This window comes from Oncorhynchus gorbuscha, linkage group LG06 (genome assembly GCF_021184085.1).
Source record: "Oncorhynchus gorbuscha isolate QuinsamMale2020 ecotype Even-year linkage group LG06, OgorEven_v1.0, whole genome shotgun sequence".
NCBI lineage: Eukaryota > Metazoa > Chordata > Actinopteri > Salmoniformes > Salmonidae > Oncorhynchus > Oncorhynchus gorbuscha.
Window position 1 is genome coordinate 30,341,120 of NC_060178.1, and position 23,111 is coordinate 30,364,230.

At 47.7% G+C, this 23,111-nt stretch overlaps 1 protein-coding gene across 1 annotated transcript in view; it reads left to right on the forward strand.

The window, feature by feature from the left end:
• The window catches only part of prrc2c (proline-rich coiled-coil 2C), a 50,414-nt gene that overhangs the window by 16,735 nt on the left and 10,568 nt on the right, over positions 1-23,111 (forward strand). The window contains 14 exon segments of the mRNA XM_046352907.1: positions 6,751-6,920; positions 7,080-7,254; positions 7,410-7,657; positions 16,731-16,882; positions 16,884-17,069; positions 17,255-17,334; positions 17,472-17,599; positions 17,709-17,796; positions 17,968-18,121; positions 18,245-18,959; positions 19,107-19,282; positions 19,474-19,762; positions 19,951-20,158; positions 20,299-22,845. Of these exon segments, the coding sequence (XP_046208863.1) occupies positions 6,806-6,920; positions 7,080-7,254; positions 7,410-7,657; positions 16,731-16,882; positions 16,884-17,069; positions 17,255-17,334; positions 17,472-17,599; positions 17,709-17,796; positions 17,968-18,121; positions 18,245-18,959; positions 19,107-19,282; positions 19,474-19,762; positions 19,951-20,158; positions 20,299-22,845 (5,261 nt within the window). The 5' untranslated portion in view covers positions 6,751-6,805.

The following is a 23,111-nucleotide window of genomic DNA, read 5'->3' on the forward strand; positions in this document are numbered from 1 at the left end:
GTAATCATGGCCAAAGGTACTTCAACAAAGTACTGAGTAAAGGGTCTGAATGCTTATGGAAATGTAATATTTCATTTTTATTTGTAATACATTCCTAAACCTGTTTTTGCTTTGTCTTTGTGGGGTATTGTGTGTAGATTGTTGGGGGGAAAATGAAATAATATGTTTTAGAATCGTGCTGTAAAGTGAAGTGAGGCAGATGAACCTCTAGCCATTTTACTTCAACAGTATTTAACATGAGATCCTCTAAGCTTTACAGGAATGTGGTTCTGAATATAAACGACAATACCTCTACCATTTGGCATTTGTCTTTTATGTAGATCTTAACCATGTATTGCTACCACTGTATCATCAAAGGTATTATCTAAGTGCGTTCCAGAGATTGTCAGAATATGAATGTCATCTTTTACTAGCACATTTTTTATTTAATGAACCATGTTTCTTAAGTTACATACAGTCCAAGTCAAAAGTTTGGCCACACCTCATTCATGGGTTTGATTTTATTTTAAACATTGGAGAATAATAGTGAAGATTCAACTATGAAATAACACATATGGAATCATGTAGTAACCAAAAAAGTGTTAAACAAATCTAAATATATTTTATATTTGTATTTCTTCGAAGTGGCCACCCTTTTCCTTGATGACAGCTTTGCATACTCTTGGCCATTCTCTCAACCAGCTTATTGGAATGCTTTTCAATTAACAACAGGGGTGCCTTATTCAAAGTTAATTTGTGGAATTTCTCTTATCAATGCGTTTGAGTCAATAAATGTTATGACAAGGTAGGGGTGGTATACAGAAGATATCCCTATTTGGTAGACACAGAGTAGGTGAATGGATGATCTCTGCATGTGGTAACCACCGTGATGCATGGAGGTGTGGGGTTGCTTTGCATGGCTACCACAGCATTCTGCAGCGATACGCCATCCCATCTGGTTTGGGCTTAGTCCCACTATCATTTGATATTCAACAGTACAATGGCGCAAAACACCTTCAGGCTGTGTAAGGGCTATTTGACCAAGGATAGTGATGGAGTGCTGCATCAGATTAGCTGGCCTCCACAATCCCCGACCTCATCCCAATTGAGATGGTTTAAGATGAGTTGGACTGTGGAGTGAAGGAAAAGCTGCCAACAAGTGCTCAGCTAATGTGGAACTCCTTCAAGACTATTGGAAAAGCATTCCAGGTGAAGCTGGTTGAGAGGATGCCAAGAGTGGGCAAAGCTGTCATCAAGGCAAACACCTTTTTATTTCCAATGACGGCCTAGGAACAATAGGTTAACTGCCTTGTTCAGAGCAGAACAACATATTTTTACCTTGTCAGCTCTGGGATTTGATCTTGCAACCTTTCTGTTACTGGCCCAACGCTCTAACTGCTAAGCTATCTCCCAACTTACTGGAAAGCTTAGCAGAAGTAGATGTGCTCATGCTATTTATGTTGGTGCAGGGTGAGCTACCCACAGTGGATGTCCTACTAGGGCACACTGCCTCAGTGCTAACAGTATAACTGTGTTTCATAGGCACATGATTACTGCATACAATAGCTGTAGGATCAGCAGAGAGACATAATTTAGGTTACTTACGTTGTCTTCCAGTGCCCCTGGGATAATGTACATTTGCTGAAGCGTTATGACAACTCAGCGGCACAATGGTAGGGATTAATTGAGCTGGGTTTGGGTCATTGTCTCAACTCAGCCTTATAATCTGTGAAAGGATCCAGTACCCCAAATGATTTGGGTGGATCCCATCCTCTCTATAAAACAAGCTTTTCTTCCCAGGAGCTGCAATAGTCCCATAGCCAGTTATGGGGGGCTAAAAGTCTGCAGAAACGTTCAATGCCAGTAATTGAATTATTCTAAAGAATTGCTTCTTAAACAACATTTTGACAGTTTACATTTTCACCAGAATGTCCACATATAGACACCTATTTTAATTAGAATAATCATTACCCCTTAATTTTACCTAGAGAAATGTTTTGTGTTGGCGATATTGATTGATGTAATTTAATAGTCTAGGATTTAGGAAATAGTAGTTGCAGGTAAAAAAAAAAAACCCACAAAGTTATCCTACTTCCTTAGGCCCAGTGGTGTAAAGTACTTGAGTAAAAATACTTTAAAGTACTACTTAAGTTGTTTTCTGTACTTTCTATTTGTTTACTACTTTTACTTTTGCTTCACTACATTCCTGGAAGAAAATATTGTATTTTTTACTCCTTACATTTTCCTTGACATCTAAAAGTACTCTTTACATTTTGAATGCTTATCAGGACAGGAAAATAATCCAAATTCACACGCTTATCAACCGAACATCCCTGGTCATCACCACTGCCACTGATCTGGCAGACTCACTAAACAGAGAACATCCCTGGTCATCCCTACTGCCACTGATCTGGCAGACTCACTAAACAGAGAACATCCCTGGTCATCCCTACTGCCACTGATCTGGCAGACTCACTAAACAGAGAACATCCCTGGTCATCCCTACTGCCACTGATCTGGCAGACTCACTAAACAGAGAACATCCCTGGTCATCCCTACTGCCTCTGATCTGGCGGACTCACTAAACAGAGAACATCCCTGGTCATCCCTACTGCCACTGATCTGGCAGACTCACTAAACAGAGAACATCCCTGGTCATCCCTACTGCCTCTGATCTGGCGGACTCACTAAACAGAGAACATCCCTGGTCATCACCACTGCCTCTGATCTGGCAGACTCACTAAACAGAGAACATCCCTGGTCATCCCTACTTCCTCTGATCTGGCAGACTCACTAAACAGAGAACATCCCTGGTCATCACCACTGCCTCTGATCTGGCAGACTCACTAAACAGAGAACATCCCTGGTCATCCCTACTTCCTCTGATCTGGCAGACTAACTAAACAGAGAACATCCCTGGTCATCCCTACTGCCTCTGATCTGGCAGACTCACTAAACAGAGAACATCCCTGGTCATCCCTACTGCCTCTGATCTGGAGGACTCACTAAACAGAGAACATCCCTGGTCATCCCTACTGCCTCTGATCTGGCAGACTCACTAAACAGAGAACATCCCTGGTCATCCCTACTGCCTCTGATCTGGCAGACTCACTAAACAGAGAACATCCCTGGTCATCCCTACTGCCTCTGATCTGGCAGACTCACTAAACACGTGCTGTGTTTGTAAATTATGTTTTTTTATTTCACCTTTATTTAACCAGGTAGGCTAGTTGAGAACAAGTTCTGATTTGCAACTGTGACCTGGCCAAGATAAAGCATAGCAGTGTGAACAGACAACACAGAGTTACACATGGAGTGAACAATTAACAAGTCAATAACACAGTAGAAACAAATGGGAGTCTATATACATTGTGTGCAAAAGGCATGAGGAGGTAGGCGAATAATTACAATTTTGCAGATTAACACTGGAGTGATAAATGATCAGATGGTCATGTACAGGTAGAGATATTGGTGTGCAAAAGAGCAGAAAAATAAATAAATAAAAACAGTATGGGGATAAGGTAGGTGAAAATGGGTGGGCTATTTACCAATAGACTATGTAGAGCTGCAGCGATCGGTTAGCTGCTCAGATAGCAGATGTTTGAAGTTGGTGAGGGAGATAAAAGTCTCCAACTTCAGCGATTTTTTGCAATTCGTTCCAGTCACAGGCAGCAGAGAACTGGAACGAAAGGCGGCCAAATGAGGTGTTGGCTTTAGGGATGATCAATGAGATACACCTGCTGGAGCGCGTGCTACGGATGGGTGTTGCCATCGTGACCAGTGAACTGAGATAAGGCGGAGCTTTACCTAGCATGGACTTGTAGATGACCTGGAGCCAGTGGGCTGGCGACGAATATGTAGCGAGGGCCAGCCGACTAGAGCATACAAGTCGCAGTGGTGGGTGGTATAAGGTGCTTTAGTGACAAAATGGATGGCACTGTGATAAACTGCATCCAGTTTGCTGAGTAGAGTGTTGGAAGCAATTTTGTAGATGACATCGCCGAAGTCAAGGATCGGTAGGATAGTCAGTTTTACTAGGGTAAGTTTGGCGGCGTGAGTGAAGCAGGCTTTGTTGCGGAATAGAAAGCCGACTCTTGATTTGATTTTAGATTGGAGATGTTTGATATGAGTCTGGAAGGAGAGTTTACAGTCTAGCTAGACACCTAGGTACTTATAGATGTCCACATATTCAAGGTCGGAACCATCCAGGGTGGTGATACTGGTCAGGCGTGCGGGTGCAGGCAGCGAACGGTTGAAAAGCATGCATTTGGTTTTACTAGCGTTTAAGAGCAGTTGGAGGCCACGGAAGGAGTGTTGTATGGCATTGAAGCTCGTTTGAAGCATTGAAGCTCGTAGATATCACAGTGTCCAAGGACAGGCCGGAAGTATATAGAATGGTGTCGTCTGCGTAGAGGTGGATCAGGGAATCGCCCGCAGCAAGAGCAACATCATTGATATATACAGAGAAAAGAGTCAGCCCGAGGATTGAACCCTGTGGCACCCCCATAGAGACTGCCAGAGGACCGGACAGCATGCCCTCCGATTTGACACACTGAACTCTGTCTGCAAAGTAATTGGTGAACCAGGCAAGGCAGTCATCCGAAAAACTGTGGCTACTGAGTCTGCCGATAAGAATATGGTGATTGACAGAGTCGAAAGCCTTGGCAAGGTCGATGAAGACTGCTGCACAGTACTGTCTTTTATCGATGGCGGTTATGATATCGTTTAGTACCTTGAGCGTGGCTGAGGTGCACCCGTGACCGGTCTGGAAACCAGATTGCACAGCGGAGAAGGTACGGTGGGATTCGAGATGGTCAGTGACCTGATTGTTGACTTGGCTTTCGAAGACCTTAGATAGGCAGTGCAGGATGGATATAGGTCTGTAACAGTTTGGGTCCAGGGTGTCTCTCCCTTTGAAGAGGGGGATGACTGTGGCAGCTTTCCAATCCTTGGGGATCTCAGACGATATGAAAGAGAGGTTGAACAGGCTGGTAATAGGGGTTGCGACAATGGCGGCGGATAGTTTCAGAAATAGAGGGTCCAGATTGTCAAGCCCAGCTGATTTGTACGGGTCCAGGTTTTGCAGCTCTTTCAGAACATCTGCTATCTGGATTTGGGTAAAGGAGAGCCCGGAGAGGCTTGGGCGAGTAGCTGCGGGGGGGTGTTGGCCGAGGTTGGAGTAGCCAGGCGGAAGGCATGGCCAGCCGTTGAGAAATGCTTGTTGAAGTTTTCGATAATCGTGGATTTATCGGTGGTGACTGTGTTACCTAGCCTCAGTGCAGTGGGCAGCTGGGAGGAGGTGCTCTTGTTCTCCATGGACTTCAGTGTCCCAGAACTTTTTGGAGTTGGAGCTACAGGATGCAAACTTCTGCCTGAAGAAGCTGGCCTTAGCTTTCCTGACTGACTGCGTGTATTGGTTCCTGACTTCCCTGAACAGTTGCATATCGCGGGGACTATTAGATGCTATTGCATTCCGCCACAGGATGTTTTTGTGCTGGTCGAGGGCAGTCAGGTCTGGAGTGAACCAAGGGCTATATCTGTTCTTAGTTCTGCATTTTTTGAACGGAGCATGCTTATCTAAAATGGTGAGTAAGTTACTTTTAAAGAATGACCAGGCATCTTCAACTGACGGGATGAGGTCAATGTCCTTCCAGGATACTCGGGCCAGGTCGATTAGAATGTCTGTGTTGGAGTGTGACCCTCTTTCTGTAAAAAAAAATAGACAATGGTGCTGTTTGGTTTGCTTATATAAGGATTTTTAAGAATTATTTTTACTTTTGGTACTTAAGTATGTTTTAAACCCTACACTTTTAGACTTTTACTGAAGTAGAATTTTACTGGATGACTTTTACTTTAGTAATTTTCTATTAAGGTATCTTTTACTTTTACTCAAGTGTGACAGTTGGGTACTTTTTCCACCACTGCTTAGATCTACACCAATACCACCTTGTCAGAAAATCCTAGGAAGAGGGGGGTTGAAAATGACAGTAGGAGAGGAAAATAGTGTCTGTTTAGGCTGCTTTCTGTGTCCTTGATTGACTCTGTCCCTCTCTGGGGCACCTCCCACTGTGGCTCTGGCACACACGGGCTGAGGGTCTGGCCCGGGCTGCCTTGTGGAGGAAGTGGCTCTGCTTCTTATCTCTCACTCACTCCTTCCCTCTCCCAGCTCCTCTGCATTCTCAGCTGGCAGACGTCTGCTATCTTAGGGTGGCTAGGAAGTTGTGTGTTTATGCGAGTTTGCTTTTGCTCCTATACCGTGAGTTTGCTCAATGCCTAGAGGAGATGTCCATTCAATTTCAGTAGATAAAAACATTAGGTTTTGTATTCAAGATGTCTGCCGCAACAATTAGTGGTTCCTGAATTACCATTTGGGCATTGATTACATCATAATGTAGCAGTGCATACTTTAAGAAAATTGTTTTTATATTTTCATTTGTATTTTTAGCTCACATTTTAAAAGTATGTATTAAGGAGTCTGTAATAAAATATGTGTCAACGTATGCAGACAATAATAAAAACATTTCTATAGCTTCAAATCTATAGAATCTATCAAATCTATACATATGTAGTTGGAGTGCCAATATTGCTGTGCGGTGTCTTCAATACGCCCCCCGTCAGTCAGTCATCCAGGGTTTATACACATCATTGGTTAACCCTGTTGTCTTGTGGGAGGTTGGCATGAGAACACGACATGCCCCATAAATCTGCAATGAGTAATAATAAAACCAGACTCATCAGTGTTTAAATAAATGTTTTGATATTTTATTGCAGGAGGCTGGTTCTGGAGGTGAGACCGGAGGACCAGACTCGATGAGTTTCCAGGAAAATGTCAGAGAAGTCAGGGCAGAGCACCAAGGCAAAGGATGGCAAGACCAAGTATGCAACCCTTAGCCTCTTCAACACATACAAGGGCAAGTCTCTGGAGACCCAGAAAACTGCAGGTATGCTCAAGCTAAACACACACTCACTCACATACACACACACTTCATGTCTGCCTCATCTTGTCCAGGAGCTAGGGGTCGATTTGGGATTGCTATAATAAATTCAGCTTCTAGCTTAATGTCTAAATGTTCTATGCCCTCTCCTCTCCCTCGGTCCAGTTGCTGCCAGACATGGGCTCCAGAGTTTGGGAAAGGTTGCCGTCAGTCGACGCATGCCACCCCCTGCCAACCTGCCCAGTTTGAAGGCAGAGAATAAGGGCAACGACCCCAACGTTAACATCGTCCCCAAGGACGGCAGTGGCTGGGCCTCCAGACCTGAGGGAGGAGACGATAGGTGAGATACCAGGGCTGCCCCTGAATGAAATCTAAACACACTAATACCATGCCTGTCCTCAGGTTGTTTCTCAGCCCTAATGATGATGATAATAATAATAAAAAACTACTTCTCTCCACTATCTCTTTCTCTCTCCTCTTTGTTGTGTGTATCAGGCAGTCTGAGACCCCCCCTCCCCAGCCTAAGCCCGCTGCCCCCCAACCCCCAGAGGTCTCGTCCTCTATAGGGGGCAGCAGATCCTGGGCCAACAGCAAGCCACCACCACAGCCAGAAGGAGGAGCCCCTCGTGTGAGCAGCCAGTTCCACCAGGAGTTCCCCAGTTTGCAGGCGGCTGGGGAGGCGGAGAAAGGGGAGGGGCAGGAGGAGGAGCCTTATGGACCTGGACCCAGTCTCAGACCTCAGAGTATGAACACTCACATAATCACACACGCACATTCCCCAGTTTCAGTCCTCAGGACATGAGCATTACTCCTTTCTACCTGCTACTCATGGACCAAACGTCCTGACCCAAAGGTTGTCACTCTACAACAGAAATGACTCACCTGTGTTGTCTTGAGTTGTCTCTCATCCAGGGTGGGAAATTAACACCCACCACCTGCCAAATGCAGGTAGATTTTGGCGTTGGCGAGTAAGAATGTCTATTTCACCAGCCACGTTGGCGGGTGGTCACACAGAGCTTTTGGGAACACTCTTTATCAATTGAATTGACCCAAAAGGCTACATAACACTTTACACTCCTGGTAATTGACCTAAATAGTTAGGGCTAAATTGAAATATTTCTTACAGAAGAAATATTCATAACAATGGTAGCAATTGAAAGGGAACAGTTTGGAGATAATGGGAGAATGATTATACCAAAGGTGAGGACACAACCGTTTCCCTGACACAAGTCTGAATCCAATCCAAACATTACACTGTTGATTTGATGTGCATTTTACCTTTTCGCCTCATTTGTTTAAATCTGACAATACTCTGGATACATTCAGTAACATAATATTTCCTGGAATATGTGGGGCAAGTACAAAATTAGACAAATAAATGACAAGGGTTTGAGTGAGTACTAATTGGTATCTGTAAGTGGCCACACACCTCAAGTGTGCACAGTTCCTAAGTAATTTCATTGCACTTTTGGCTTAAATAAGATTAAACTACACTGAGTGTACAAAACACCTTCCTAATATTGAGTTGCACCCCCTTTGCCCCTCAAAACAGCATCAATTCGCCAGGGCATAGTCTCCACAAGGTGGCAAAAGCGTTCCACACTTAAATATTTTGTTTTGCCCATTCACCCTCTTGACACACACACACACACGTCTCAATTGTCTCAAGGCTTAAAAGTCCTTCAAACCTGTCCTCCCCTTCATCTACACCTATTTGAAGTGGATTTAACAAGTGGCATCAATTTTGGATCATAGCTTTCACATTACCTGTTCAGTCTCTTTTTAAAATGTATTTTTTAGCTCTCTTCTTTTGTTTGGAACACAACCCTGCATTCCCACCATCACACGATTACTGTTTACACAATCCAAAAACAGTCCATTATAAATTGCAATCTGGAGCAGGTGGGCATAATTTGAAAACCCGTTATTTTGCCAACATGACCAGCCAAATTCTAAAATACGGTATTAATGTTAGGCTTTCACAGTGCAATTCAGGGAAACAAATCATTTTGGTGCACATAGAAACAAGTCTTGAGTGCATTCAGGTGCGTGTGCCGTTGTACATTTATTTTCACAATAGACAAGCACAGGCTCATTTTGTTCAAAACAACCCAGGATATGACATATCATTTTTTAAATTGTACATTAAGAATAGTGATCATAAGCTTTGACACTATGACATGAGTGTATGATATGGAAATGTGAAGTGCACATTTGGACTCATGGTTGTTTGCTTGTATGGTATCTAAGTGGTATTTATAATCCTCAACATCTCACCTTTCAAAATACATACAGGGCATTTGGAAAGTATTCCAACCCCTTGACTCTTTCCACATTTTGTTATGTTACAGCCTTATTCTAAAATGGATTTAATTGTTTTTTCCCTCTCAGCAGTCTATACACATTACCCATAATGACAAAGCAAAAACAGGTTTTTAGACATTTTTACAAAATTATAAAAATTAATAAAAACGGATCACATTTACACAAGTATTCAGACCCTTTTACTCAGTACTTTGTTGAAACAGTTTTGGCACCGATTCCAGCCTCGAGTCTTCTTGGGTATGACGCTACAAGCTTGACGCACCTGTATTTGGGCAGTTTCTCCCATTCTTCTCTGCAGATCCTCTCAAGCTCTGTCCGGTTGGATGGGAAGCGTTGTTGCACAGCTATTTTCAGGTCTATCCAGGGGGTTCAAGTCCGGGCTCTGGCTGGGCCACTCAAGGACATTCCCGAGACTTGTCTCAAAGCCACTCCTGTGTTGTCTTGGCTGTGTGCTTGGGGTGGTTGTCCAGTTGGAAGGAGAACCTTTGCCCCGGTCTGAGCTCCTAACCTGCTCCAGAGCGCTTTTCATCAAGGATTTCGCTGCACTTTGATCCGTTCAACTTTCCCTCAATCCTTTCCCTCAATGTCTTCTAGTCAATGTCTCTGAAAAGCATCCCCACAGCATGATGTTGCAGCCACTATGCTTCACCATAGGGATGGTACCAGGTTTACTCCAGGCGTGATGCTTGGCATTCAGGCCAAAGAGTTCAATCTTGGTTTCTCTTCGTCTGAGAGTCCTTTAGGTGCCTTTGGCAAACTTCAGGCGGGCTGTCGTGCCTTTTTCTGAGGAGTGACTTCCGTCTGGCCACTCTACCATAAAGGCTTGATTGGTGTAGTGCTGCAGAGATGGTTGTCCTTCTGGAAGATTCTCCCATCTCCACAGAGGAACCCTGGAGCAACTATGTTATTGATGACCTTCAATGCTGCAGATTTTTTTTGGTAACCTTCCCCATATCTGTGCCTCTATGGACAATTCCTTCGAACTCATGGCTTGGTTTTTGCTCTGACATAGGCAGGTGTGTGCCTTTCCAACTCATGTACAATCAATTGAATTTACCACAGGTGGACTCCAAGTTGTAGAAACATCTCAAAGATGATCAATGGAAACAGGATGCGCCTGAGCTCAAATCCGATTATGTTAGGGAAGGGTCTGAATATTTATTTGAGGTATTTCTGTTTTTAATTTGAATAAATTTGAAAACATTTCTAAAAACCTGTTTTCGCTTTAACATTATGCGGTATTGTATGTGTGTGTGTGTGTGTGTGTGTGTGTGTAGGTTGAGGAAAAACATTTATTGAATCCATTTTAGAATAAGGCTGTAACGTAACAAAATGTGGGGAAGTCTGAATACCTTTGAAATGCACTGTAGTCCTCTTAATTTACAGCATTTCCTTCACTCAAACCATGTTTCCATCCTCAGTTTTTATGCCAGAAAAGTCATGACAGCTGTGATGGAAACAGGAAGTTGCACAGCTATTTTCAGGTCTTCTCAGAGATGTTCATCTGGTTCAACTCTGGGCTCTGGCTGGGCCACTCAAGGACATTGAGACTTGTCCCGAAGCCACTCCTGCTTTGTCTTGGCTGTGCTTAGTGTCTTTGTCCTGTTGAGGAACACTCCAAAAACCTTTAATTCATGAACTTTTAGTTAGTTATTTTTTATCATTAAAACACATACTTTTAGTGTTCTCCTAAATTTCAACTTAGGAGCACATGTACTCCTTGTAATTTTTTTTTTAATGTCAGTGTAGCTATAATAATTATAAAAGCTATAATAATAATTATAATAAGCCATATCACTCAGCATTTTGTGTCAGGCAGTTTTTGGTTCTTGATGTTTAGTTGTAGAACTGTTTCTGTTTTTACTATTGTTACTATTGTATCTGAATTGATTATTTTATCATACATGGGTTAACCCCTTAGAGCAGTGGTTCTCGAACTTGTTATAGTCCCCGTACCCCTTCAAACATTCAACCTCCAGCTGCGTACCCCCTCTAGCACCAGGGTCAGCGCACTCTCAAATGTTGTTTTTTGCCATCGTAAGTATGCCACACACACACACCATTCGATACATTTATTAAACATAAGAACGAGTGTGAGTTTTTGTCACAACCCGGCTCGTGGGAAGTGACAAAGAGCTCTTATAGGACCAGGACACAAATAATAGTCCATTTTGCTCTTTATTTATTCATTTGCATATAAAACTTGATTTGTTCATCGAAAATTGTGTAACTCTACACAAGTTAATGAGAATGGTGTGCTTGATAGGATGCCCATAACTCTGCAATGTTGGGTTGTATTGGAGAGAGTCTGTCTTAAATAATTTTCCACACAGTCTGTGCCTATTTAGTTTTCATGCTAGTGAGGGCCCGAGAATCCACTCTCACACAGGAACGTGGTTGCAAAGGGCGTCAGTGTCTGAACACTGCGTTTTGCCAAGGCAGGATACTCTGAGCGCAGCCCAATCCAGAAATCTGGCAGTGGCTTCTGATTATATTCCATTTTCACAGAACCGCAATTTCGATGAGGCTTTCTTGTTCAGATATCGGTAAATGGACTGGAGGCAGGGCATGAAAGGGATAATGAATCCAGTTGATAACCAGCACACTTTTGTATGTTGTAAAAGTGTTACATGGTCGCTGCCCATGTCATTGCATAATGAAGAAAATATACAAGAGTTCAGGGGCCTTGTTTTAACAAAGTTAACCATTTTCACTGTAGTATCCAAAATGTCTTTCAAGCTCTCAGGCATTCCCTTTGTAGCAAGAGCCTGTCAGTGGATGCTGCAGTGTTCCCAAGTAGAGACGGGAGAAACTGCTTGGAAGCGCGTTACTCCTCCACTATGTCTCACTCTCATGGCTTTTGCACCATCACTACAGATACCAACACATCTTGACCAGTCCATTTGATGTCACAAAGCTGTTGACTACTTAAATAATATCCTCTCCTGTTGACCTGATTTCCAGTGGTTTGCAGAGAAGAAGTCTTCCTTAATTGACCCCCCATAAACGTAACAGACATACAGTGGGGCAAAAAAGTATTTAGTCAGCCACCAATTGTGCAAGTTCTCCCACTTAAAAAGATGAGAGGCCTGTAATTTTCAACATAGGTACACTATGCGGCAGGGTAGGGTAGCCTAGTGGTTAGAGCGTTGGACTAGTAACCAGAAGGTTGCAAGTTCAAATCCCCGAGCTGACAAGGTACAAATCTGTCGTTCTGCCCCTGAATAGGCAGTTTAACCCACTGTTCCTAGGCCGTCATTGAAAATAAGAATTTGTTCTTAACTGACTTGCCTAGTTAAATAAAGGTAAAATAAAAATAAAATAAAAAATATGACAGACAAAATTAGAAAAAAAATCCAGAAAATCACATTGTAGGATTTTTATGAATTTATTTGCAAATTATGGTGGAAGATAAACTTTTGTTATTGACCAAATACTTATTTCAATACTTTGTTATATACCCTTTGTTGGCAATGACAGCGGTCAAATGTTATCTGTAAGTCTTCACAAGGTTTTCACACACTGTTGCTGGTATTTTGGCCCATTCCTCCATGCAGATCTCCTCTAGACCAGTGATGTTTTGGTGCTGTTTCTGGGCAACACGGACTTTCAACTCCCTCCAAAGATTTTCTATGGGGTTGAGATCTGGAGACCTGCTAGGCCACTCCAGGACCTTGAAATGCTTCTCACGAAGCCACTCCTTTGTTGCCCGGGCAGTGTGTTTGGGATCATTGTCATGCTGAAAGACCCAGCCACGTTTCATATTCAATGCCCTTGCTGATGGTAGGCTTTGTCACTTTGGCCCCAGCTCTCTGCAGGTCATTCACTAGGTCCCCCTGTGTGGTTCTGGGATTTTTGCTCACCGTTCTTGTGATCATTTTGACCCCACGGGGTGAGATCTTGCGTGGAGCCCCAGATCGAGGGAGATTATCAGTGGTCTTGTAAAAATCAAATCAAATCAAATTTTATTTGTCACATACACATGGTTAGCAGATGTTAATGCGAGTGTAGCGAAATGCTTGTGCTTCTAGTTCCGACAATGCAGTGATAACCAACAAGTAATCTAACTAACAATTCCAAAAAAAACTACTGTCTTATACACAGTGTAAGGGGATAAGGAACATGTACATAAGGATATATGAATGAGTGATGGTACAGAGCAGCATACAGTAGATGGTATCGAGTACAGTATATACATATGAGATGAGTGTGTAGACAAAGTAAACAAAGTGGCATAGTTAAAGTGGCTAGTGATACATGTGTTACATAAGGATGCAGTCGATGTTGTAGAGTACAGTATATACATATGCATATGAGATGAATAATGTAGGGTAAGTAACATTATATAAGGTAGCATTGTTTAAAGTGGCTAGTGATATATTTACATCATTTCCCATCAATTCCCATTATTAAAATGGCTGGAGTTGGGTCAGTGTCAATGACAGTGTGTTGGCAGCAGCCACTCAATGTTAGTGGTGGCTATTTAACAGTCTGATGGCCTTGAGATAGAAGCTGTTTTTCAGTCTCTCGGTCCCAGCTTTGATGCACCTGTACTGACCTCGCCTTCTGGATGATAGCGGGGTGAACAGGCAGTGGTTCGGTGGTTGATGTCCTTGATGATCTTTATGGCCTTCCTGTAACAATGGGTGGTGTAGGTGTCCTGGAGGGCAGGTAGTTTGCCCCCGGTGATGCGTTGTGCAGTCCTCACTACCCTCTGGAGAGCCTTACGGTTGAGGGCGGAGCAGTTGCCGTACCAGGCGGTGATACAGCCCGCCAGGATGCTCTCGATTGTGCATCTGTAGAAGTTTGTGAGTGCTTTTGGTGACAAGCCGAATTTCTTCAGCCTCCTGAGGTTGAATAGGCGCTGCTGCGCCTTCTTCACGACGCTGTCAGTGTGAGTGGACCAATTCAGTTTGTCTGTGATGTGTATGCCGAGGAACTTAAAACTAGCTACCCTCTCCACTACTGTTCCATCGATGTGGATAGGGGTGTTCCCTCTGCTGTTTCCTGAAGTCCACAATCATCTCCTTAGTTTTGTTGACGTTGAGTGTGAGGTTATTTTCCTGACACCACACTCCAAGGGCCCTCACCTCCTCCCTGTAGGCCGTCTCGTCGTTGTTGGTAATCAAGCCTACCACTGTTGTGTCGTCCGCAAACTTGATGATTGAGTTGGAGGCGTGCGTGGCCACGCAGTCGTGGGTGAACAGGGAGTACAGGAGAGGGCTCAGAACGCACCCTTGTGGGGCCCCGTGTTGAGGATCAGCGTGGGGAGATGTTGTTGCCTACCCTCACCACCTGGGGCGGCCCGTCAGGAAGTCCAGTACCCAGTTGCACAGGGCGGGGTCGAGACCCAGGGTCTCGAGCTTGATGACGAGCTTGGAGGGTACTATGGTGTTGAATGCCGAGCTGTAGTCGATGAACAGCATTCTCACATAGGTATTCCTCTTGTCCAGGTGGGTTAGGGCAGTGTGCAGTGTGGTTGAGATTGCATCGTCTGTGGACCTATTTGGGCGGTAAGCAAATTGGAGTGGGTCTAGGGTGTCAGGTAGGGTGGAGGTGATATGGTCCTTGACTAGTCTCTCAAAGCACTTCATGATGACGGAAGTGAGTGCTACGGGGCGGTAGTCGTTTAGCTCAGTTACCTTAGCTTTCTTGGGAACAGGAACAATGGTGGCCCTCTTGAAGCATGTGGGAACAGCAGACTGGTATAGGGATTGATTGAATATGTCCGTAAACACACCGGCCAGCTGGTCTGCGCATCCTCGGAGGGCGCGGCTGGGGATGCCGTCTGGGCCTGCAGCCTTGCGAGGGTTAACACGTTTAAATGTCTTAATCACCTCGGCTGCAGTGAAGGAGAGACTGCATGTTTCCGTTGCAGGCCGTGTCAGTGGCACTGTATTGTCCTCAAAGCGGGCAAAAAGTTATTTAGTCTGCCTGGGAGCAAGACATCCTGGTCCGTGACTGGGCTGGATTTCATCTTGTAGTCCGTGATTGACTGTAGACCCTGCCACATGCCTCTTGTGTCTGAGCCATTGAATTGAGATTCCACTTTGTCTCTGTACTGACGCTTAGCTTGTTTGATAGCCTTACGGAGGGAATAGCTGCACTGTTTGTATTCAGTCATGTTGCCAGACACCTTGCCCTGATTAAAAGCAGTGGTTCGCGCTTTCAGTTTCACGCGAATGCTGCCATCAATCCACGGTTTCTGGTTTGGGAATGTTTTTATCGTTGCTATGGGAACGACATCTTCGACGCACGTTCTAATGAACTCGCACACCGAATCAGCGTATTTATTCCCATCTGACGCAATACGGTCCCAGTCCACGTGATGGAAGCAGTCTTGGAGTGTAGAGTCAGCTTGTTCTGACCAGCGTTGGACAGACCTCAGCGTGGGAGCCTCTTGTTTTAATTTCTGTCTGTAGGCAGGGATCAGCAAAATGGAGTCGTGGTCAGCTTTTCCGAAAGGGGGGCGGGGCAGGGCCTTATATGCGTCGCGGAAGTTAGAGTAACAATGATCCAAGGTTTTACCACCCCTGGTTGCGCAATCGATATGCTGATAAAATTTAGGGAGTCTTGTTTTCAGATTGGCTTTGTTAAAATCCCCAGCTACAATGAATGCAGCCTCCGGATAAATGTTTTCCAGTTTGCAAAGAGTTAAATAAAGTTCGTTCAGAGCCATCGATGTGTCTGCTTGGGGGGGGATATATACGGCTGTGATTATAATCGAAGAGAATTCTCTTAGAAGATAATGCGGTCTACATTTGATTGTGAGGAATTCTAAATCAGGTGAACAGAAGGATTTGAGTTCCTGTATGTTTTCTTCATCACACCATGTCCCGTTAGTCATGAGGCATACGCCCCTCCACTCTTCTTACCAGAGAGATGTTTGTTTCTGTCGGCGCGATGCGTGGAGAAACCCGTTGGCTGCACCGCCCTGGATAGCGTTTTCCCAGTAAGCCATGTCTCCGTAAAGCAGAGAACGTTGCAGTCTCTGATGTCCCTCTGGAATGCCACCCTTGCTCGGATTTCATCAACCTTGTTGTCGAGAGACTGGACATTGGCAAGAAGAATACTGGGAAGTGGTGCGCGATGTGCCCTTTTCCGGAGTCTGACCAGAACACCGCCGCGTTTCCCTCTTTTTCGGAGTCGTTTCCTTGGGTCGCTGCATGCGATCCATTCCGTTGTCCTGTTTGTAAGGCAGAACACAGGATCCGCGTCGCGGAAAACATATTCTTGGTCGTACTGATGGTGAGTTGACGCTGATCTTATATTCAGTAGTTCTTCTCGACTGTATGTAATGAAACCTAAGATGACCTGGGGTACTAATGTAAGAAATAACACGTAAAAAAAACAAAAAACTGCATAGTTTCCTAGGAACGCGAAGCGAGGCGGCCATCTCAGTCGGCGCCGGAAGTAGTGTATGTCTTTCATTTCCTAATAATTGCTCCCACAGTTGAAAAGTAAATTTTCCACCGTGCTCTCCTCTCCTAGATGTTGGTAGTTGGCGAGAGGGCGGGGGCAGGAATCTGACCACAGGAGCCAGCCCTTCTGAGATGGACAGCCGTGGGCCAGAGGAGGGAGGGTCGGCTTTCAGCACCCCCTCACCCCCTGGGGAGGCGGAGGAGGGGGGCAGGGTGCCCCCCTAATGAAAAGGGAGAAGTCAGGGAGAGGCTGCCCCTGTCTGTCCAGCCTGCATCCCTCTCCTCCCAGCCCCAGCTTCAATCCTCCTCCTCTGTGCCTGCCCAGCCTAAACTCAATGGGGGCCAGCAGGCCTCTGCCGGAGTGCCTCCCCAGTTCCACCCCCAGTTCAGGGGCATGATGCCACCCTATGTAAGTGATGGAACGAATGCTGTATTGATTTCTAGGGTTATTGATTTTACTTGGGGTATAAAGAAACATGGAATTACTTACCTGATATGGGATGTTGTCTTGACAGTAGTTGCTATTTTTCCAGAAATTTCTATGACTTTGCAGAGTAGGATTTTCCTCGTAATGGCCTTGTGTTCCTGTTCTAGATGTTCCACGCGTACCCCAGAATGCCCTTTGCTCCAGTGCCAGGAAACATAAGATACCCTGTTCCACAGGATGGAGCCAGGTGAGTACACACACACACACACACACACTGCTACATCCCTACACACTCATCATTATTACCACATCACTTTGAGTTCATAGACCTCTCTTCATCCAGTCCCCAGTGGACTGACGCTCCTGTGTGTGTTGTGTCCCCAGGAGGGTCCGTCCCCAGCAGGGCCCCCCCCAGGCCTGGCTCAAGGATCCAGACAGACCCTCCATCATCAGCGCTACAGAGCTCAAAGAGCTTGACAACCTGGACACTGAAGCTGACGAGGGCTGGGCTGGTAATACTCATCTGTATTTATACAAAACCATTCTTTACATGACGTTTTTAATAGAATGTAATTTAAACGACATGTAACGGTAACCCTCATCTCTCCCGGTCTTATCCAGGAGCTCAGATGGAGGTAGACTACACAGAGAAACTCAACTTCAGTGACGATGAGGAGAACCAAGCTGCCAAGGAGAAAGGAGAAAACTGGTGAGTCTCACTGACGAAGGTGCTTCGTTTTCTGCCTCACTATCTGGAAGTGACAGACTGTGTTTGTCCTGGGTTATCTGTACTCCTCGAGACTGTTAGCCCGCTGAGCTTAAGCCTAGGCATTACCATGTAGCGCTAACAAACGACTAACCATCATGCTCGCTCTAACAGGGAGTGGATCGGTAAAGTGGAGCGGATGAGGCCGCTGCGCCCCTCAGATGGCCAGGAGGGCAGCAAAGGCTCATGGGTAGATGGAAGGGACCCCAGGGCGCCCTCCCCAGGCAGTATAGGGCAGTACAAGACCGGCCCTCCACAGGACTACCAGGTGAGGCTGAGTATCTTTGGCTTGATGAGGGAATCCTGGACTGATGCGCCATCAAGAGCTTTACTATACAAGTTCCTTTTGGATGTTAGAGAACTTATGTCATGTCTCTTTCCGTCTCTCCAGGGTCAGCCAGGTGTGCGCTTGGTAGGCAGCAGAGTCCCTCGCGTGGCCAAATCCCCCACCGCAGCTCCTTCTGGCGAGGAGGAGTCAGAGGCCTGGCGCCAGCAACGCAAGAAGCAGGACTTGTCGGAAGCAGTAGAAAGAGCCAGGCGGAGGAGAGAAGAGGAGGAGAAGAGGATGGAAGAGCAGAGACTCGCCGCCTGCGCAGAGAAACTCAAGCGCCTTAACGAGAAACTCCGCCCAGCAACAGAGGCCACGTCCGTCCCTGCCGGAGAGACAACCAATGAAGAGATGGGAGCTGTGTGTGAAGACGCACCCCCTTTGTCTGTTCCTCCCCCCATCTCTAGCCCTGCACCTTCTCAGGCTGATCCTCTCCCACAGCCCCTGACCATACCAGCCCCTCTCCAAGACAGAGAGAGAATGGAAAGAGAGAGGATGGAGAGCGAGAACAAGAGGATGGAAAGAGAGAGGATGGAGAGCGAGAACAAGAGGGTGGAAAGAGTAGAGCCTAGTGCGGAGGAGAGTCAGTTTGTGCCTCGCCAGCCCAGCCCTCCGGTTCAAAGACCAGAGTCCATACCCCCAGAGCCTCAGCTCGGAGAGGGCACCCTAGGTGAGGTGGGCCTCCTGAGCGGGGTAAGCCCCCTGGTGGATGAGAGCCAGACTGAGAGACTGATTCCCATGCCTATCCGAGAGTACTTCAGCACCGATGAGAGTAGAGGTGAGCCCCCTGGCAGAGCCCTGTGTTTGCACCAACATAAATGAACCAGTTGCTTTACCTCCCACAGTTTCACTCCCAGCAAAGCAACACTTTCTATATATTTCAATGAAGGTTTACAGTGTGACTGACTACTGTCTCTCTCTCTAGTGGAGGGGCGTGTGCCCCTGTCTCTGCCCCGTATGGACCCCCCCATTGGAGAGGACACCCCGGTGGCCCCCCCAGACCTGGAGGGAGAGGCAGGGGCTGCCATACGCCCCTCTCTCACCTCGGGATACTCCAAACAATTCCAGAAGTCTCTGCCCCCACGCTTCCTCAGGCAGCAGGTATTGGACTCGTGTTGCTTAGATTTTTTTTATACCCAATGTCACATCCAAAGTTCCTCTTGGGAAAAGTCAAGTTACCAAATGAAGTTCAATTCCATCTCTGGACTATGGAATCCTGAACTTTTAATGTTGTCCATGTTATTTTGAAGAGAAATGCCCTGAATCCAACTCTTACCTCTCTCTCCTTGCAGGAGCAGATGAAGCAGCAGCAGTGGCAGCAGCAACAGCAGCAGGGTGGTGGAGGAGGTGGTGGTGGGACTGTGTCCCCATCAGGAGGAGGTGCGGGTGGCGGAGGAAGTGTAGCTGCCCCCCAGCAGCAGCACCGCTCCCTGTACCAGCCCATCGGCCCCCCTCACCATCAGCAGCACCTGGCTAACATGGGCTTTGACCCCCGCTGGCTCATGATGCAGTCATACATGGACCCCCGCATAATGTCTGGAAGACCACCGCTCGACATGCCAAACATGCACCCTGGACCTGGTACGGAGATAATGATATACTGATACGTGTGTGTTTTCAGAGTTTAGTTTTGCTTGTCTTCTGTGGGTGTTGTTGCCCTGTGTGTGTTTTGGTGTAAGTAGACATATATTTATAATAGCGTATAGTGTATATAAACTGTAAAATGCAATCATTTTGACCGGCCGTCCCCTTATCTATCTTGTCTCCAGGGCGGATGGGTCCTAAGCAGATAGTTCGTAGAGAAGCAGGGGACAAGTCCAGCTCCAGTTCTGACTCCTTTGACCACCTGACCAGGCCCATACGGGACCACAGTCTCCCCTCTGAACCACGTACAGTGTGGGGGTCTGACCCGTACGCACAAACTGATCCCCTAACCTCTGCCACTCCCCCTAAAGGATGGGAGGACAAGGACACCAGGTGAGGGGACAACACACCAATCAGGCTACATCTCAGTACACACCTGGTTTCCTCACCTCCACGGGGCATATGAATGAGAGGCAGCCACTTCTGTTGTTTGCAGAGTTTTTGATTAAAACATCTCTCTCGCTTTTCCCCAGGTTGGACTCTGGGTTGGAGCTGGACCGGGGTTTACCAGTTATTTACCCCAGCCAGGATATCAGTCCTCTTGAACCCCACAGCAAGACTGACTTATTCAGAAATCCCACAGAACCCCTGTCAGCGTTTGGCCCGGGCCCCGAGGAGGCTCCAGGATCCCTGCAGACAGAGAGAGGGCCTGGTGAGTCCCCCTTTGAGCCAGAGGAGCCTGGCCTGCCCACTGGAGAGGAAGTTGAGGCTCTGGGACAGGCCATGCTACAGAGGACCATCTCCCAGGGCTCCAGCCACTCACTCAAACTGGACGAGCCTAGGTTCGACAGCCTCCCCCTGGGCACAAAGATACTTGAGCTCCAGGATGCAGGGGAGAGGCCAGGCCCAGACGAACTGAAGCCTAGGAAAGAGCCTTTCTCCCAGGCTGCTGTGGCCAACAACAGGCCCACCCCTCCATCCGACAGCCTCCACAAGCCAGAGAAGCTGCCCTTGTCAGTCCCTAGCAAGCAGAAGGCTGAGTTGCGTTTGGGAGGGAGGTCAGTGGCCGGCCGGAGGGAAGGGCCAGGGGGTGAGAGGCCTGTACGCAGGTCTGGACCCATTAAGAAACCTGTACTCCGAGACATGAAGGAAGAGAGAGAGCAGCGGGAGGAGAGAGAGCGACACAGAGAGAGGGGGGAAAGAGGGGAGAGACCCAAGAAGGAGGAGCGAGGAGGAGCAAAAGCTGCCTTCGTGCCTGCTGCTGTGTCTGGGGGCCCCAGGGACAGGCCCCAGGGAGAAAGAGAGAGGGACAGGGAGAGGGATGGGAAGAGGGAGGCCCCTGAGACTGAGGAAGGGCCTGTGAATGGCCCCCAGAGATTCAGAGACACACAAGCCCTATCAGGAGCACAGGCACCAGCCTCCCAGGACAACAAGACAGACAAACCAATGACCAATGATAAACACCCCGAACCTAAACTATCCTGTAGGAAGGAGTCCAACCTTCCTCCAAGGGCCTACCGCCGTGAGGAGAGAGAGAGGGAGAGGGAGCGAGAAAGAGAAAGGGATCGGGAAAGAGAGATGGAGCGGGACAGAGAGAGAGACTGGCCGGCTGATGGTTTTCGAGCCAGAGGCAGAGGGGAGTACTACTCGCGAGGACGGAGTTTCCGGGGTACTTACAGTGGTCGAAATAGAGGTGGCCGGGGTCGTAGTCGAGGGGAGTACCCTTACCGGGAGCCACGCTCGCGCTCAGACCTCCCAACCACCGGTGGCGGCATTGCCTTCCGCTGCTGCCGTGAAGAGAGCGAGACGCGCAGCGAGAGCTCTGACTTCGAGGTGATGCCCAAACGCAGGAGGCGCCGTGGCTCCAATACCGAATCGGAGAGTGAAGGAGGACGGGAGTCCGCTAGCGACACGGGGGCTTCAGACCGTGAGCCCAGCGCTAAACCACCCCGACCGCTCCGCAGGGAACTACCAGGTGAGCCCCGCTCCGGACCACACAAACCTGGCTTTGGACCCCCGCACCTGGGAGAGAAAGGAGGGCTCAGGGGAGGAGACGAGGAGGGTAGGCCCAAGCCAGGCTTCCTGCCCAAAGGAGAGCCGTCACGGCGGGGGAGAGGGGGCCTGTACAGCAGGCGAGGGGGCGCCAGGGAGAGAGGAGGTCCTAGGTCAGCTCCTCTCAGACGACCAGGAACCAGAGAGTTGTCCTCCCAGTGGCCCTCTAAACCCATGGAGACCTTCCGCCCTGAGGACACAGAACCCTCATCACGCTACGACAATCGGGACACCCACTCTGACCGACGGCCTGTACGAGGGGACAGAGACCGTCCTTTCGAGGTGAAGAAGTTTGGGGAGGGGGGACCCCAGAGTAGCAGAGACAGAGAGAGGCCCCGTCGTCCTCGCCCAGCCCGACCCCCCAGACAGGACAAACCCCCCCGGTTCCGGAGGCTGAAGGAAAGAGAGGCTGCAGTCTTAGCTGGAGGAGAGACAGGACCTGGACCCACCCCCACTACCTCCCTCCCAGCCTTAGTGCGTGCCTCTGGGCCTGGCCCTGTCTCCCTGTCCCCTACCCTCTCCAGAGCTTCAGGGACCCCTGTCACCATGCCTGTAGAGGGGGGACCCACAGCCGTTGACCTGCACCTGACCTCTGACCCAGCCCTGCCTGATGCCACCCTTCCCACCACCTCTGCCATGGGCACCAAGTCACCTGACTTTTCCAACCAGAACTCCTCTGACCAGGCCAACGAGGAGTGGGAGACGGCGTCAGAGAGCAGTGACTTTAACGAACGGAGAGAACGAGAGGAGAGGAGGGGAGCGCTGGAGGCTGCTAATGCAGCTACCCAGCCCTCGGCCCTAGCCCCGCTACCCCCTCAAGGCTCAGCACCCCCCAGTAGGACCCCCACTGAGGGAGGGATGACGCCCAAACGCGAAGCAGCGGGGCCTGCCTGGGCCAGGAGGAGTTTCTCCAGTCAGCGCCCGGTGGAGAGGCAGAACCGCAGGGGGAACAGCGGACCCAAACCAGGCCGCGGCTACACAGGGGGGAAGGGAGAGAGGAGAGGAGGTGCCAAGGCTGGACGCAGAGGGTGAGTCATACACACTGATTTGGTTTGGCCTTAAGTCTTATGCCTTGACTGTTTGCATGTTAGATCTACTCACGGTTAACATATTGAACAATATCATATTATACAACCCATAGGCCGTGTGTGTGTGTGGGAGAGAGTGAGAGGTGTGGAAACATGATCTTCCTGAAGGACAAATGTTTCATCTCCTTTCGTGTCCTGTTTTAATTGTTGAAGCGAGTCAGGGTGTATTTTCAGACTGCTACCCTCTACTGTGGCCTCTAGAGGAG